This window comes from Microplitis demolitor, chromosome 3, assembly GCF_026212275.2.
Source record: "Microplitis demolitor isolate Queensland-Clemson2020A chromosome 3, iyMicDemo2.1a, whole genome shotgun sequence".
NCBI lineage: Eukaryota > Metazoa > Arthropoda > Insecta > Hymenoptera > Braconidae > Microplitis > Microplitis demolitor.
In genome coordinates, this window is record NC_068547.1 from 23,422,959 (window position 1) to 23,441,723 (window position 18,765).

General features: G+C 29.3%; 2 protein-coding genes across 3 annotated transcripts; one reads left to right on the plus strand and one right to left on the minus strand.

The window, feature by feature from the left end:
* Window positions 1-492: 492 nt before the first annotated feature.
* LOC103579025 (1-phosphatidylinositol 4,5-bisphosphate phosphodiesterase classes I and II) lies at window positions 493-12,195 on the plus strand. Of its 2 annotated transcripts, XM_014442814.2 has the most exons (14): window positions 493-1,411; window positions 1,601-1,836; window positions 2,079-2,225; window positions 2,964-3,235; window positions 3,315-3,399; window positions 4,532-4,952; window positions 5,080-5,200; window positions 5,608-5,803; window positions 5,960-7,312; window positions 7,680-7,878; window positions 7,960-8,179; window positions 8,253-8,556; window positions 8,630-8,821; window positions 9,057-12,195. In XM_014442814.2, exons 2-14 carry the CDS (start codon window positions 1,732-1,734, stop codon window positions 9,177-9,179), a joined length of 3,738 nt encoding a protein of 1,245 aa, XP_014298300.1. In that variant the 5' UTR covers window positions 493-1,411; window positions 1,601-1,731; the 3' UTR covers window positions 9,180-12,195. The 2 variants fall into 2 exon arrangements, with proteins under 2 accessions (XP_014298300.1, XP_014298299.1); XM_014442813.2 differs by having other exon boundaries at window positions 493-1,836.
* A 4,550-nt stretch (window positions 12,196-16,745) lies between these two features.
* On the minus strand, window positions 16,746-17,997 carry LOC103579048 (juvenile hormone acid O-methyltransferase). Its single transcript, XM_008560345.3, has 5 exons — window positions 17,933-17,997; window positions 17,489-17,846; window positions 17,288-17,420; window positions 17,077-17,224; window positions 16,746-16,985 (listed from the first exon to the last, which is right to left on the minus strand). Exons 2-5 carry the CDS (start codon window positions 17,842-17,844, stop codon window positions 16,792-16,794), a joined length of 831 nt encoding a protein of 276 aa, XP_008558567.2. The 5' UTR covers window positions 17,845-17,846; window positions 17,933-17,997; the 3' UTR covers window positions 16,746-16,791.
* Between the last annotated feature and the right edge of the window lie 768 nt (window positions 17,998-18,765).

Below are 18,765 nucleotides of genomic sequence, written 5' to 3' on the forward strand. Positions count from 1 at the left end.
TAATTATCATATCAATTAAATATTCAATTTTTTCAACGTCTGGTTAAATGTTAAATGCGAGTGTTACGAAGGTCAGCGAGTTTTAAATAAAATAAAAAAAAAAACGTTATAAAGTTTAAGTTAATGTTACAGTAAAATTAGATTTCTCCAAGAAATCGATTCCCAGATAGTTTAACTCGATGATGATAAGCTTTAATTCTCTCAAGGACTTATTTAAAAGCACGCGCGCTTCTATCATTTTTAAATAATCAATTTTTTTTTAAAAACCAACCGCGCGCGCTTATCACAACACGCGCGCCTCCTACTCCTTAAATAAAAGCGCGCGCACGCGCAGTTCTTACTGCGCATGTCAAAAAATGGCGCTGTGGCGGTACTGTCATGCGCCCTCTGGCGCGAATACATAATATACCTACAAATATATATACACATATATGTACATATACATTTACATATATATATATATATATGTATATATATACGCTATCAATTTTATTTGGCTTATCCTAGTTGGTGATATGTGAGCAGGCTCCGTGAAATTACATATAAATTGTACATATACAATATATACGTATATATATGTATGTCAAAGTCGAGTAGTGACAGTAGTGATTGTTGACAAAGTATATATTCTACTACATGTAGACTTGCGCACGCTGTATTTTTAATTTTTATTGGTGTTGGTATGTAATGTAGTAATGGTTGCTTGAGCGGCAGCTCACTTGTTCACTTGTGTTCACTCGAGCTATCAGGGTAAAGTAGAGTTTTGTGTGTAGGTGAGAGTATCAAGAGGAAACGGAGGAAAGGAACTACTGGTAGCTCTCCCGCGAGTAACGAGTGCGGGTGACAGTGAACGTTGTGTGTTCGTGTTACGAGGTGGTCAGCTGTATCATTTTCTCTGAAGAACTATCAGCAGCAGTACTAGGAGCAGCATCTCCATCAGTATCATAACAAATATAGACTAGTACCCAGGTGACACGCAACGTCATTCTTAAGTAATAACTAGTAAATAAAACGTACAAGTGTAATGTACTCATGCACATAGATAAGGTCTAGGTCTAGGTCTAGGTCCATCGTGTCATCATGACAGTTGTCGTCGAGTTCAAAAACACGGTGGTATTGACGCGGGACTGTGCGGTTTATCGGGTGACTTCGTTGGTGGTATAAAGCTTATTTAATTGTCAATGTCCTTCCGGGTTGAGGAGCTGGAGGTACTCACCTCGTCGTCGTCGTTATCGTTCCCGCAAGGGTACTGTCAACACACGATAATAATAAACGAGACAATTGACAAGGCTTTACCCTCATTGTTATTCCACGTCTCGTTGTCACACGAGCTAAAGTTATTTCGACAGTTTACCACCGAGAGAAGATAAACTTGATATATTGTTCCGGGAAGTCTCCTGGAGATATTTATGTTGGTATAAAAATAAATAAATATCAATAAGTAATAAAACGACTATTAATATTGTTAAATAATTATAACAATGCTGGCAGTGATCAGTTATTTTTAGTAACGCCCTATGGTTCATTAAATTGTCATTACCTTTATCTACTCACGTGACTATTTACTTAATATTTTATTTTCACTTTCCCTACTGACTAGTGGAGTTTCGTCAGTCTCCAGGTAACGTCGGTCTTCTGGCACCGAATTCTCGTGCATTGGTTAGTTGTCGTCGTTGTAGGAAAATTTAACCGCAACGTGATCAGAGTAATCGGGGTTAAATAGACAGCAAGATGATGGCCAACAATAAACAGCCCTCGATAAACGCGGTCCAGACGAAACCCGTGGAGGTTTCGCAGCAGCTGCAAGCCGGAGAGAAATTTATAAAATGGGATGAGGTATTTTTTCATTTTTATTACTATGTATATATACTTTTATACTTATCTTACACTCCAATGTTTACTTAATGCTGATAATTCTAATGAACTATTTACATAATTTGTTTGTACAATATAATTATAATTATCATTTTTATTGTGTAAGAATATACTATTCTAGCAAACACTCAATTAATATAATTTCTAATTAACTAGTTAAATTATTATTAATCAAATAATAAATTTTTTTCTTTCAATTGCAGGACTCCGGAGTGGCTACTCCGGTTACGCTGAAAGTTGATGAGTTTGGATTTTACTTATACTGGATCGACCAAAATAACGAAGTAGACATGCTGGACATCGCGGTAATAAGAGACACCAGGACTGGAAAATATGCTAAAGTACCAAAGGTATTTTATGTAATAATTAATATCACTAATGTTTTTTTAATTACATAACGATAATGAGCATGAATATGATAGATAATATTTTTATTTTATTACTAATTAATGTCCAGAGTCTCGAGTCTAGACATAACTAAGATAAAAAAAAAAAAAAAAAAAAAAAAAAAAAAAATACAAAGCTCAGCAGAGACATAATTTAAATGCCAGCTCAGAGTTTTATCAGAGTCATGATCGCTGCTAATGGGTAACTTACATTAAAGTTACCTGGAATCTCTATAATTATATCGTTATTGCATAGAGACGATGCCGATGACGCACATCACTGTTATGCGACATAATAATTATTGATAAAATTATTAATAGAACATATATTACCTACTTTACCCTTTATTTATTTATTTATTTATTTATATACATAAATTTTTTTATATATTTATTAATCTTACCTACTTAGGCAGTAGGTCATGAGTTGAATTGAATCTGAAAAAAGTAATCTTTGAGTTGTTTTACAAGTAAACTACGAGCAACATCCATTGTAATGTCTCTTATTCAGTGTCAAGTTGTCAATTTCAATACAAAACTTGTGACAATGCATTAAGATATTATTTATCAATATATATATGTACATACTTATTTAATTGTGTAGCTCAATGGTACTTGTTCTATACGTTTACATAATATGTTTGTTTAGAAATATATATGCATAGATGTGTGGGCTTATGATAATAAAATATAAATTTATAGGATCCAAAGTTAAAGTCACTAGTGACAATGGGGTCGCAAGACTGCTTAGAAGAAAAAACTTTGACCATCTGCTATGGATCAGACTTTGTTAATGTACAATTTATAAACTTTTGCACGACAAAAGCGGAAATAGTACGGCATTGGACAGACCAGTTACTACAATTGGCGTATAATTTAACTTCACTTAATAGCAGCGTCACTGCATTTTTACAAAAAGCCCACACTAAATTAGTACTGGGGGCTGATAAATCTGGTAAAATTTCAACTAAAAAGTAAGTTGATTTTTTTATATTTTAGTTTACATTTAAAATGATGATGGAATTTTAATTATATAAATATTTATTTCAACAGTATAATTAAAATGTTTACGACAAATAAAGAGGACCGAAAACGCGTTGAAAAGGCACTTGATATTTCTTCTCTGCCATCTGCCAAGGTAATATATATATATATATATATATATATATTTATATACAAGTTTGTAATAATAATAATTGTTATTATTTATTTAAAGACTAATTGTTTTATGGCCGCGTAATTAGTTGGGTTGGTTTTAAAAAAAAAAATATGTGTCCGTAGCATGTGTTAATTTTTCGTGGCACGCTGCCAAAATTACCATTAACTTTTATATTTGTGCATTAAAATTTTTGAAAGCGACCTTGGGTGCACTAAAGAGCCATATGTGTACTGATATGAGTTTGATGTCTTTCAAAAAGTTGTAAATCAAGTCGATGAGACATTTATAGTTATCGAATAAAAATAGATTAATTATAAGATTACGGACTAAATATAATTTTGGAAATGGCTGTTTAAATTGTGATTTGAATATATAAATTTTGGTGTATACATATACAAGTAATACTGGATTATCTTGGACACGCGCGATGTAGATATTGTGTAACTTGAATTATAAGTTACAAAACATGCCTGAATACCCTTGAAAATTATCGGTGTTTATAAGCATTGCTCGTAATGTCTATTACGTGATGAAAAATATTTTGTTTTTTAAATTTTTTAAAATTATATTTACATTGTTTTTAATGGCACTTTGTTTTTATTAAAACCTTCGCACTGTCTTATATATTTATTTACTTAAGTATGTGTCTGAGTATAAACTCTTCACTGTAAAAAATCAGGAGTGATTACGGATTTTATTTCGATCCGAATTTGGGTACAGAGTCAATAGAGTGTTCGTGGTCTGGATTTTATTTAAATCCGCATTAACTCCGATTCAGAGTTTCAATATTAAAATGAACTCCCCGGAGTAAATTTTACACAGTCATTTACTCTAGATTTCCGTACTATACTTTGTACAAGAAATAAAATTTTTAAAAAATTTAACCGGTGAGACTGCACAATATATTTAACAAGTTAAATACAATTGGCATGACGCCAAATATATATGACGAATAAGTAATGAATTAATTTTATCATCTTTAATATTTTATTTTGACACGTCAGTAATAAATTTAACGAGAATTAAAATATATAAAACCAATGATTCAGGCTAATATTTAAAATTATATAATGATAATAATTGTTATTATTATTTAATTTATTGTTTTCAGACTGACTCGGTACCGCTGCAAAAGTTTCAATTTAAAGACTTCTACAATTTCTACAAGTCGCTAACCCAGAGGACGGACGTTGACAAAGTGTTTGATGAAATAGTCGGCGGTAATAGCAAACGCCGATTGATGTCAACATCGCAATTTGTTGATTTTCTTAATAAATCACAGCGTGATCCTCGACTCAATGAAATATTATATCCGTACGCGAACGACGCCCGAGCACGAGATATTATCAATCAATACGAACCGGATAAAAATAACGCCAGTCGAGGACAGTTGAGTTCCGATGGCTTTCTTAGGTATTTAATGAGCGAAGATAATCCAATTGTTGCTATGTCAAAGTATGAGCTCGACGACGATATGGATCAACCTCTTGCTCATTATTTTATCAATTCTAGTCACAATACTTATCTCACAGGTAATGTATATTTAATGACTCGTTAGTTTTAAAAATTACAAAGCACTTTCATTTTTTAAATTTTACGTCAATGACATTTAATATAACTTAAGTATTTTTAGTATTATTATATTTATTTTATTAACAGGCCATCAACTAACTGGAAAAAGTTCCGTGGAAATATACCGGCAGTGTTTACTCTCAGGTTGTCGCTGCGTTGAATTAGATTTCTGGAATGGAAAATTTGACGAGCCTGTAATAGTTCATGGGTAAAAAAAAATTATTATCACTTAAAGTTTTAAATTATTTTTGCTTAATATTTTTTTATCGGCTTATTTATTTATTTTTTTAAATTTAGAGTACGCAGTAAAAAATATTATGTAGAATTAAAAATTAAATTATCTTTTAAAAATAATAAATCAATTTTTTTTTTAATGTTTAAAAATTATAAACTTCGAACTTTACTGAGTTAAAAAGAAGTTAGAAAATAAAATACATTTTTAAAATGTCAATTTGAAGCAAGTGGTCTATGTAAAAACAAAAAATTAGTGGAAGATTTCCCACCAATATAAATTTTAATTTTTTTATACGCCCTCATAATTACCGGGTGCCTTGGGGCATTCCCGTATTTGTATCACTTGTAATACGATATAATTAACGGTATATATTTTATCAGATACACATTTGTGCCTGAAATATGCGCTCGGGATGTAATCGAGGCGATTGCTGAGAGTGCCTTCAAAACATCCGAATTTCCGGTTGTGCTAAGTTTCGAGAACCATTGCAATCCGCGTCAACAGGCTAAGATTGCTCAGTATTGTAGAGAGTATTTTGGTGAAATGTTGCTTGACTCTCCCCTCGATTCGCATAAGGTATTGCTAGTTGTAGTTGCTAAAACATATTATTATTATTATTATTGTATAGTACTCACCTATAATTAGATTTTCAGCTAAACGCCGTAAATAATTTATCTATTTATGTGTCAAGCATCTGTTTATTTAAATAATATTTTTTTATTTGTGGTGTAGCTGTTGCCAGGTCACATGCTTCCACCACCGTCCCTGTTGAAGCGCAAGATAATAATAAAGAATAAGAAGAAACACCGTAATCACAAAAAAGACCACAAAAAGCATCACCAAACTGACCAGACTGCTCAAGGTGCTCAAGTGACTGAGAGCAACGGCGTAAGTCAGCAAGTTGACGGTGAAAACGGTCCCCCGCCTGACGTAGTGCCGCAAGCTGAAATTGAAGGCGAACAACCGATGGGCAACGGCGTGTCCCACAGTCCGGCGATGCTCCAACAGCGACAGAGCAGCAAAGACAGCAACCAGGATGATGATGATGACGAGGATGAATCCAGCACTGAGGAAGACGAGTCGAATGTCGAGGACATTAAGTTGAGAATGGATGACAAAGTAGCAGCGACTGACAAAGTTGCATCAACTGCTAAAGAAACCGAAGCTGGTGCTGAAATATCTGCTCTCGTAAATTATGTGCAGCCAGTGCACTTCAATAGTTTTGAAAATGCTGAAAAGAAAAATCGTATGTATGAAATGTCTTCGTTTGATGAAAAACAAGCGACAACTTTACTTAAAGAAAGACCATTGGAATTTGTCAACTATAACAAACATCAACTATCTCGTGTTTATCCGGCTGGAACGCGGTTCGACTCGAGTAATTTTATGCCTCAAGTATTTTGGAATGCCGGCTGTCAGTTGGTTGCTTTAAATTATCAAACTCTAGATTTAGCTATGCAGCTAAACCTCGGAATCTTTGAGTATAATCAGCGTTGCGGTTATTTGCTGAAGCCGGAATTCATGAGACGTAAAGATCGTCGTCTGGATCCGTTCGCAGAGTCAACAGTCGACGGTATAATTGCAGGGACTGTTCACATTCATGTAATATCTGGTCAATTTTTGAGTGATAAACGTGTGGGCACTTACGTCGAAGTTGATATGTACGGACTGCCAGCAGACACCGTTCGCAAGAAGTTCAGAACTAAAATAGTACCCAACAACGGTATCAATCCAATCTACGACGAAGAGCCATTTGTATTTAAGAAGGTCGTATTGCCCGAGCTCGCGTCTCTCCGTATCGCTGCTTACGAAGAGTCCGGACGATTAATTGGCCATCGAGTGCTTCCAGTAGTGGGTCTCTGCCCGGGATACCGACACGTGACTCTGAGAAATGAGTGCGGTCAGCCTCGTCCTCTAGCCAGTCTTTTTCTCCATGTTATTGTTAAGGACTACGTACCTGATGGATTCAATGATTTTGCCGAGGCGCTTGCCAATCCCATTAAGTATCAATGCGAGTTAGAAAAGAGAGCCAAGCAATTGGAGCGGCTGATGGACATTGATGAGGGATTAGAAGGAGAAACTGACGTAAGTTTTTTTTTTATTTTTATTACATTTGGTATAGATTTTTGTATTTACTTGGGAGTTATTACTAACCATGTGTGTTGGTGTGTTTGTGCTTACTAACACTCGTGTAGGAGAAAGATAAAGATAAGGATAAGGATAAAGAGAAAGAAAAAGAAAAAGATAAAGATAAAGATAAAGAAAAAGATAAAATTGTTAGTGGAACTAGCGCTGCTAAACCCGCCGTGAGTTTTGTATGTAGCTTGTTATTTATTACTTTTATTAGTAGTCTAGTTCACTTTATTTCAATATTTAGAATTTAATACTTCGATTTTATTTTTTTTTTTATTTTTTATTGGAAATTATTGAGGTGTAATGATTATTTTTTAAGGACGAAACGGCAAAAGCTAAGAGATTACAGTCTTCCGGGGATTTATCTGGTGCACTGCCGGTGTCAGGAAGTCCACATGGTCGAGCATCATCAGCTGGTTTGGAAGTTCCCGACACTCCTGATATGGAAGACGGAATTGTTTCGCCAACAGTTTCTGTCGTCGATGTTTCGTCTAATAAAAATTCAACTGTCGTTTCGAGTAATTTTATTATTATTTATTGTGGTTTTAGTAAATTGAACAAATAATATGATATTGATATTTTGTTTTTGTTAAATTTAGTTGGAGACGGAATCGTTGCGGAGAGTTTGGAAAAACTTATGAACAACAAGCTTGTTTTGGAGAAAAAAGGAGAGTTGGATAAGAAACTTGAATCTCTGCGTCGCAAGCACGAAAAAGAACGAGCTCGCATCCAGTCGGCAAAGGGTTCCGTCGATGGGGAGAAACATAAATCAAAATTTTACAACAACAAATTAGTCAAACGGCTTTCTACCAAAAATATGTAACTAATTTTTTCTTTAACATTTTAATTGGGAACTAATTCACAGTCATCATTAATTTTTTTTTTCTAATAGATTTTCCAGTGATGTCGGTCTGAGCAGCATGACTCTAGCAGAGACGTCGGAGTGTCCGGAAGAGGGAGTCGAGGGTGCAGTGAGAGGTCTCCCTAGGAGTCAAAGCGAGCGGTTGCTAAATATCTTCAAAGAGCAGCTGGATCAAGAAAGAGAACTTCAGGAAAAATATCACGAGATTGTGTACTCGATGGTTGAAAAAGTTATGAAAACATCTCAGACAAATCAAATGAAGACACTCAAAGTTCTTTTGGAAAGAGAAATAAGCAGCGCTATGAGAAAGTTACAAAAATTACGACACTTTGAGGTTTTTATTTTAATTTAAATAATCAATTTATAAAAAAAATTATTTTTAAATTAATTATTGTGCTGATTTATAGGTGAAACAATTAGCGAAAGTACACAAAGATAAGGCGGAGTTCGATCGCATGAAACGAGAAGTTGGCAAGACAACCATTCAAAAGGGAGTTAACGAATGCGGTCGACTGACGACTATTTACGACAAGAAGAAATCAGAGCTAGAAATCCAGCATGAGGAAGTTCGTCAGAAGCTTGAAGATGAGAGAAATAAGGTACCGACTTATATAAACTTTTATTTCTGCTAAATTTTTGTAAATAAAATTATCGCTAGGGATGAAAATTAATTAATGTTTAATCTCGGGTAATTACGGAAATCAAGGGTGGAAATTAATTAAAAATAAATTACACTCTTATTTAATAACAAAGATCATTAATTATCCGCGGGTATTTTAAAATTTTAAGTATTTTTGTTCATTCTATTCATTTATTTGATTTTTTGTTTTTCAGGTAAAGGCGGCGTTACAAGCCGAGTACACTAGTCGTTACAATAAATATGAGAGTGGTGAGCTAGCGTTAACGCCTTCAGGTAGTACAAGTATTGCCGATACGTTGGGTAGAACACCTTACTGACTCCCCGCGCAGGATCGCGACCAGATCCACGAGCTATATCGCAATCGACCTTTTCACGTCTAGTGTACGTTAAGAGAGACAGATAAGACTTTTTAAAAATATAATACTCCGAGTACGAGTTTTAAATACGGAAATATATAAATACCGGAGAAACCGGATGACTTTTATGACAAAAGATAGGAAGTACTGGACGTGAGTACACTGAGGAATAATTTACCTCGGGTAGTTTGTATTGTATCTGATAAAAGACTCGCTTTGTCGACAAAGTAAACGTCTTTGCAGTTTTGTGTCTATTACGAGACAGGTATTTTAAAATATAAAAATAAATAGTACGCTGTACAGCGAACGACACGTCATAGCTCTCCTCATACTCAATTTATTTTCTTTTTATTTTTATTATTATTGATTTTTTTTTCGTCTTTTTTTTAACAGTATTAAAAGAGTACAGATAAATATCCATTACATATATTCAGAAAATTTTTTTTTTTAAATTCAGTATGTCAAGAATTTAATTTATAATTATCTGACCGTACATTATTCTAAATAAGTGTAAACTTTTTGAAACGATTGCTCTCCATCTTGTTGTTATATACATAAGAGTTATTTATTTATTTTATTCTCACGAAATATTAATATATATATATATACATGCATACATACAAACACATATTATTATTATTCTTACAGTAAACAATTGAATTTTTAAAAGAATTAAATCCACGTTTCGTAATTTTTAAATATTCGCGCAAATTTTTCTGGCCTATAAAAATAAAAGTTAAAATAAATCGGTTAATTTTTTGGCTATTGTAAAATTTAACTGAAAGTATATAAATATATATGTATATATACTGTAAAAAATTGGGAGTGAATTCGGAGGATTATGGATTTTATTTCACTCCGCAATTTTTTTACAGTATATATATTTGGGAAGCCGTAAAATAAAAAAATAATAAATACTATTGATAATAATAAAATAAGTCTGGTGTAATAAAATTAAAATTATTTTTAAAAAAATCTTTTATTATTTCGAGTAATTACACGAGACGTGGGTCTGATAGATATTTTTTTTCGGTTATATATTATAATTAATTAAAATCGTGTAAGATTTAGCCGTAAATAAAATATTATCATCTCTTACGTGTTTTGGATGGTGATATGATCAATTGGTTTAACGGTAACTTCGAGGAAGACAATCAAAAAAAAATTTTACACGATAAGCATTTAGCGGTAACACTTTCCCTGTTATTTATAATCTAAAAAAATTAATTAAATATAATTAATGATAATAATTATTGTAAACGAGTCTTGATTAATTGTAAATTTATTTATTTATAGTAATTCGTGATGTGTGATTATTATTATTTATTTTTAAAATTAGTCACAAGTTACCAATCGTCTAAATATATAACAACATGTATACCTATATATATTTATTGATATAATAATTATAAATAATAAGTAATCAATGTCTTTTAAAATAAACATTGGATGAGGCGGTTAGATCTAGAGTGTTTTTAAATAAAATAATAAATAATTATTATTTTAAATAACCCAAAGTTTTTTTAATGCCAAAAGCACTTTTTAAATGATTCATTTTTGCCGTTACGCTTATTTGTTTCTCGGCAAAATGAATAATAATATATAATATATATAATTATTGTACGAGACCTCAATCAAACCGCCAGTCGATGTTGCGATACGCGTTTGTGATATATAATGGATCTCAATTAAAGCAATCGTATGATTGACAATGAAGTTTAAAATCTATGACTAAGGGGAAAGGATTTTAAAGAATGGACACTACACAGAAAATAAGAATTTCTTGCCGCGAAATATTTTTATCTGTCCCAAGAAATTTTTTTTCATTGTGGGTGCATTCGGAAATGCTCTAAGCTCTAGCGAAGCGTTGCCATATACTGAGAGTTAGAGTATTTCTGAATATACCCTATAAATTTAAAGCAAAAAGTTTCTTATGGCGCGAAAAGTTTTCTCAGGGCGCCGAAAATTTTCTTGCACCAAGAAAAAATTTTTTGGAGTGAGAAGAAAATTCTTGCGTCAAGAAATTTTTTTCTAGATCTAAGAAAATTTTTTTCTGTGTAGTAATAATAATAATAATAATAACAATAATAATAATAATAATAAGAATAATAATAATAATAATAATAATAATAAAATAAACAAAGTACAATGCTTCTATTTCTCACTGAAGTTGCTACAATCGTACGAAAGTCGACTGAACTATTTGCTAATGATATTGTTAGAAAAAAATAAATTAGTAGAAAAAAAAGTAGATTGATATCTGAGACGAGTTTCAATAAATTTATATCGGTAAATAAAATAATTTTTTAAAAATTAATGCTCAGTTTTAAATCGAGTTTTAAAAAAACTTTATCAGCTAAATGATCTTACGTACATCTGAGCAATAAACTGGACATTAAATGACGATACTGAGTAATTAAATTGTGAAACTTTTATCAATTATACCGATCCCCAAAGTCAATTTAGTCCATTATACTTATACTTAACTAATAACTGCATTTTATAGATAGTAATTGTATTAATTTAATTGTAAAAAAAAAAAGAAAAAAATGCTGGAAAATAAGCGCGAGTTTATTATTTTGAATCGGCGACCAGTCACGTCAAAGTCGCTGTTATTTATTATTATAATTTACTTATTTCTCTGTTTTAAACACTTCCATATTTATGTCTTCGAATATTTATAAATTATTTATGACAACTTTTAAAAAATAAAAACCAAAATAATTCCATTTAATTACTTAGTGCATTTAAAATTTTATTTGAATAGTTAGCGGGTAATGAAATGTAAATTTATATTTGTGTTTATTAATGAAAATTAATTCATTTTTATTCTCTGGGTTATTTTTTTTTTGTTAATTAAAAATAATTTAAAAAATGAAATTATCCAGTTCTGTTTGTAAAATAAAAAAACGCGCATTTAAAATGCAAATTTTTTTATGAGAATTCTCTCTAAGAGATTTTATGGATGCATTGTAAACTCGAGTATAGATCTGAATTTTTTTTTTTAAACTAAAAATTGTGTTCACTAATTTTTTTTTTTTTTTTAAGTAATCTCAGTACTTGCGATTTTTGTTATACATTTTCTTCCATGCCATATACATATACATATATAAATATATTTATACAAATATGTGTATACATATATCTATATATATACACATAGAAATAAATAAATAATTGTAATAATAATAGAGATAATTATATTCGTGTTGATATATTATGTGTTGTTGCTGTTGATGTTGTTAATTACAAATGTAGTGACCAGTAGTTAGACAAATTAAAAAAAAAAAAAAAAAGAAAAAAAAATAGTAATGTTTGATATCTTAATCTTATTCGTGTAATAGTCGTCTGTAAATTTCCATGCGCTGACTTGCCAGACTTAAAGCGCGTTCCTTAATTATTTATAATTAATTAAGTCTTCCTTGTTGATTGAAAGGAAAAAAGTAAAGCATTGCATTGTAATTTATTTATTTAATGTTTACTGTTAATTAACTTTAAATCAATTATATATTTATTAAATATTTTCTGAATGTCTACACACAAATGTCAGTAATTAATTTTTATTAATGAATTTATGATGTACATATATATATATATACACATATATTTTAATAATTTTAATTGAGAAATTTGCTCCTTTACAATTCGTCTATTTTAAATATAATATATTTATAAATATATCGATGGATAAATGGATTATTGTAAGGCTTGTCAGTCGCGTAATTTTGCCGCTTTTATTTTTGTGTTCTCAGTGTACGATTTCATAAATGTGTTTAAATATATTGTATATTGTGATGAAACAAATATCTTATTATTATTATCGTGATCCTGAAGTTGGTAGATAATTAACAATTTTTTGATTTTTTTTTTAACAACTTAATTACAAAAAATAAGAAAACTAAAAATATGCACATGTAGAAAATTTAAAAAACTATAAGTGCATTTTTTCAAAATATTTTTTTTTTTATAATTTATTGTTGAAAAAAAATTTGAAAATTATTAGACGTTGGCTAACTCCAGTATCAATTAAAATAAATAATTGGATGATTGTAATTTGATAATAATAATTAAAAAGAAAGTTTGTTTCATCAATGAATGCCACTGAATGGTAATGATGATAAATTATGCTCACGCGCTTCTAAATCTAATCTCTATTGATAAGACACCAATTAATGTCTTAAATATAAGTATGTAATATTTATAATAATAATTAAGTGTAGTGCAAACGGCCTATTGACTAATCGTAGCTTATTTCGCTTAAATTGTGATTATGTGAAAAAAATAATAAACGAGAATGTCAACGTTCTCTATTTATTTTTTTCTTCTAAATTTTAATTTCGCCATCAATAGAAAAATTTGTTAATTAAAACCGTTTTCAATTTCGGCTGAATATGTCAGGTAAATAAAACCAACTTTTTAATTAACAAATTTCGATAATTTAAATATACGTACAAATGTTGACAAAGTTAATAATTTTACAACGATTTCCGGTACCTGGCCGCTGTCAAAACACTCGAGTAAATTATAATAAATGAGAGTAGAAACCGAAAACTTTAATATTTATTATTATTGTCATTTATACTTTAACTGTCACTCGATCGGGCTCGAAATAAATTTTAATTTGTCACTCAATTTATTTAATTAAATTGAGCGCGAACTCAACCAACTGGTTATTAAAAAAAAAGAAAAAATTGAAGGTTCTTCTTCATGACTCTATGATAGTATCGAAGCTACGAAGTCTCTTTAGCTAATTAATAATACATATAAATAATAAAATTACTCAATGTGCATTAATGAGACTCGCACTTTAATCTCATTTAATTCTTCTACCCATCAATTTATTACTTACTTATATATATATACGAATGATTAAAATATTAAGTATGAGTGAATTATGATTAAGTATTTTACAATTACAGCATAAATTTTTTTTAAAACCTGCTGATGTTTATTTACTGCAGTAATTTTAAAAAATAAATTTATGATGTCGGTAATTTTTCTTTTTTTTTTCAGTCACTGACAATAATAATTTTTGCTGTTCAATATATGTATATATTATTATTATTTAAAAAAATGTCTTCCATTTGTTTGTTTTCAATCAAAATATATAAAAAGTATATAAATATACTTCTAAATATGTTTTTTTTTACATCTTTGTATTGATATAAAAATATATTTATAACGAGGGTATTTTTCCGATCGGATTAATTACATTGATTGAACTTTTATCTTAATTTAGATGTTTACAGTCGACGCTTTAATTATTATTGTTATTATTTATTGTTTATTATTATAATTATATTGTTACATGAAAGGACCGACAATAAGTTAAGCGTTTTACCGTTAAGCGAAGGAATTGCTTTGCTGTGCAGTTATTTTAATAAGTGTCGGTAGAAAAAAAGTAATATTACAAAGAAAAGGATAAAAAAAGTCTATAATTCAATAAACAAATATGATATATAAATAACACACTGGTTCTCACGTGCTCCGTAGTCACACAGATCTATTTATAATATATATACACTACGTAAATATATGTATACTTTACATTTATTAATTAATTGATTAATCGTAATGTTGATTATTAATTATAAATTTATGTAAACTTATATATATTTTAAGATGAAAGTACATAGTCGTTATATTGTCGTGGAAAAATGGAAGGAAGTTAATTTGTAATTGTAATTGGATGTAGGAAGTGATTTTTAGAAATTTTATTTTGGAAAAAGTTTTAATTAATAAATAACTGATTTTTTTTTTTTTTTTTTTTTTTTTTGGTAATTAATGAGTACTATAAATTTTTAATGAAAATAATTAATCTAATAATTTTTATTAAAATTTTGATTTCAATAATTTTTATTAAAATTTTTAAATTGATGATTTTTATCAAAATTTTGAGTTTTATAATTTTAATAAAAATTTTTAAATTGATGATTTTTATTAAAATTTTGAATTCGATAATTTTTATTAAAATTTTTAAATTGATGATTTTTATTAAAATTTGGAGTTCGATAATTTTTATTAAAATTTCGATTTTAATTATTTCTATTAAAATTTTGACTTCGACTACATTTATAAAACTTTTGAATTTGATAATTCCAAAACAATTATGCTTAATTATTCTAATTATAACTATTTATTAATTAAAAATTTTTTATGAGAGTAATGAAAATATGAGCTTAGTATCGATGTGTAATATTTAAAAAAAAAAAACATATTTTTAAAATTTGAAAAAAAAAAACCAAGACAAATTGGCACTCCAAAAGTACTAAAAAAAAAATGTTTTCAATAAAATTACCATTTAAATGTCAATATTATTCACAAATCGAAATTTTAAAAAAATAATAAAAGTTTTAATTAAAAGTTTGTTATAATTTGAAGTACTAATTAGCCGCCAATTAGATGCTGGCAGCCTTGTAGATATACAAGCAAGTATATCGATAAGACAAAGTATATGTGCGAAATAAAAATAAGTAGTTATCATCCTATAATTTCCTCTGACTCACTTGTGCCTTGCCCTCGAGTATCTCATACTTTTCCCTTATACATTATATGTACGATACTAAAATTACTCTCTTTGTCGATCTGTTTTTCTATAGGACAGTAACAGGAGTAACTAGTTAACTAACATCCATTTTAAATTAAAGATTAGAGTAATTTATAACCAAACAAAAAAAATAAAAAAAACTTGTTCGATGTTCGATGTTTGCTTTTATTAAGACTACTCAAGTAAATTATTTTATGAAAATACTTAAGTACGTGCGTAGTCACTAGTAAATTAGTAAATAAATATAAATATATGGCATGATGTAATTAATTTAGTTAATAATTAAGCCAAGTGTCGGCAAGGCGCGATTTCAATGAAAATTTATGTTAACCCGAAATTAGGGCTTTTTATTTTTGAATTATTTGCTGTAGACTCTTTTTTTTTAAGAGATATATATGATATATATGAGCTCTGGTTTTCATGTATGAGAATTTTAAAACGTCTCCAAAGAGATTTAATCAAATTGGTAACTTACAATTAGATAAATATTTAAGTAGATTATTGTACTGTTAGTAATTAGCATTAGATATTAAATTGTTACCTGCTATATATGGGAATAAAAAGTCATACCATACCTTCTATATATTATAATTACCACTACTGTGTACTATGTAAGATAATTAATTAATTACAATGTATATTCAATATTATTACGATGTATTGATAACGAAATGTAAAGTCAAAATTTAGCATTTAAATAAATAATTCACTGTTGTAAAATTTTATTTCAACAATTATTTTTTGTTTTTTTTTACAAATCCCCAAGTCCACCTCGGTTTGTTAATTTTTTTTTAAACCCGCGAAAATTTAAATTTTAAAAAAATTTTTATTCTTTTTCAATTTTACCGAAAACAAAAAAAATTTCATCAACATTTTGGTATAATTTTTTTTCAGCCACAGAAAAAATTAATTTTTTATTTCGACTTGAGATTAAAATCAGAAATTCAAGAAAAAAATACAAAAACAAATTTTGACAGCTGTCAAAAAAATCTAGACTAAATTTATGAATTAAAAAATTTTTTTTATTTACAAATTATTTGGTTTTCTAAAGTAAGCAATTAGTAATGCGTATCGATCAAGTATACTGTAACCAGATTTATTTTTCTGGCTCTCGAATAATATTTTATGCTCAGCTATTTCTCTCGTCACTTCCATTTTGTACTCGTCCTTCAACTCATCTGGGATTCTGTTAATAAAAGGATTCACTGCAATAATGTGTTCTAAAAAAAATAATTTAATTCTTATTAAAGCCACCTTATAAATTATTACTCTGTCAAATTTTTAAAATAAGTAATTAGTTTAATAATTTACTTTGTAAAATTTCCATACTCTCGAAGACAAAAGTTTTTTCTCTATTACTGCAGTGTAATACTTCAAAGCCGACTTCTTCCAAAGTTTTTTTCATCATAGCTCGCGGATTAGGACAGCTGTGATAAGCCGGGATGTATTTCAAAACGTCCTATTTAATTTAATATTTTTTTTGTTAATAATTCTTTTTTTTTTTACTTCATTTTTTTTTTACCTCCATGTAAGGTTTGTAGCGCGGATTTCTCTGCAACCGTTTGTAAGCATCGAAGCCATTGTTGTAAGACAAAAACATGACCAGAGCACGTCCCCCAGGTCGAAGAAGCTGGTGAATATTTTTCAAAGCCAGTCTGTAATATTTTTATAATTTTTACCTCCATAATTTTTCAACTAAAATTTAAGACTAATGACTAATTACCTCATATTCTGACACCAATGCAAGCAATAAAATGACAGAGCGTTGTCATATCTTTCAATTTCCTTGATCGGCAATTCTTCCGCCTCGATATTCAATTTGATAAAAGACAATCTTTCTTCATCCTGATATTTTTTTTTCGCCGAATCGATCATCGACTCGGAAATATCGGCGCCGACGACGACACTGTCGCCGGGTAATTTCGGTAAAATTAATTCCTTAGTTATATTTCCGGGCCCGCACCCAATGTCGATGCACTTCCCGTACATTGATGATATTTCATCTGAAAATTCTTCAATAACTTCACTTGCATCTCGCCGTTGTAGTAAAAAACCGTCGATATATTTTCTACTATCCATTACTAAAAAAAAAAATTATTATTAGAAAGAAAAAAAAAAAAAAAAAAAAAAAAATTAGTAATGTTGACATTGAATTCTTTTTTCATACCTCATGCAACTGAAGTTTCGAGAAGGGAATTATTATCTTGACGTCGTAGTGTCAGAAAATAAAAAATTTGAACTGATAATTTACTGGCCCGGTCCTCGGTATATATACCGAGCCCCCTCTTATATATTTTAACAATCATTATCATCTACAATGCTTTATTTTTGTAACAACCAAGGACTTGTGTATGAATAACTATTAAAAATATATACTCAATAGAACTAAAAATATTTTACCTACTAAATATTCAATAGATCTTACAATCAATTTTATCACGATTATATTTAAATTTAAATTTACTATTTATAAAAAAAAAAAATTATTTTTTATTCTCAAAATTCAAAATTTTAATCTGGGTTAAATAAAATTAATTAAAATAGAAAACAGGTGGGTAATATGGGACGTAATAGAAAAACTAGAATTTGGATCTAAAAAATTGACAAAAATTTTTAATTTTTGAAGTCAAATAAAAAAGTTTTGGATATCGAATGCCAGATGGAAAAAACACCAAATACCGAATTCTCGAAATTAGGTCTGCCAAATTCATTAAATACACTTCCAATTTTTTGCAAAGTTTAGTACTAAAAAGAAAATCCCAAGTACCGATAAAATATAAAAAAATATTATTATTTATTATATTTTATTTCCGCTTTCTATTGACAATGAAATCAAAGATCAAATAAATTTTTGAGTAAGGTCATATCTTAACTATTTATTTATCTATTTAATATTGCCCTCACCATAGTCAACATTTCTTATAATGCGGTATCTAATTTGGTCTTTGTCATACAACAAACATTCTCACTTATCTTCACTAATTCAATTTAATTTTTTAA

Coding starts and splice junctions, on each gene's coding strand:
- LOC103579048 (XM_008560345.3), bottom strand. CDS start 17,844: ATGGATAGTAGAAAATATATCGACGGTTTTTTACTACAACGGCGAGAT. Junction 17,421..17,488: donor CATTGGTGTCAGAATATGAG/GTAATTAGTCAT, acceptor AAAATATTACAG/ACTGGCTTTGAAAAATATTC. Junction 17,225..17,287: donor GCTACAAACCTTACATGGAG/GTAAAAAAAAAA, acceptor TAAATTAAATAG/GACGTTTTGAAATACATCCC.
- LOC103579025 (XM_014442813.2), top strand. CDS start 1,732: ATGATGGCCAACAATAAACAGCCCTCGATAAACGCGGTCCAGACGAAA. Junction 2,226..2,963: donor AATATGCTAAAGTACCAAAG/GTATTTTATGTA, acceptor ATAAATTTATAG/GATCCAAAGTTAAAGTCACT. Junction 7,313..7,679: donor GATTAGAAGGAGAAACTGAC/GTAAGTTTTTTT, acceptor TTATTTTTTAAG/GACGAAACGGCAAAAGCTAA.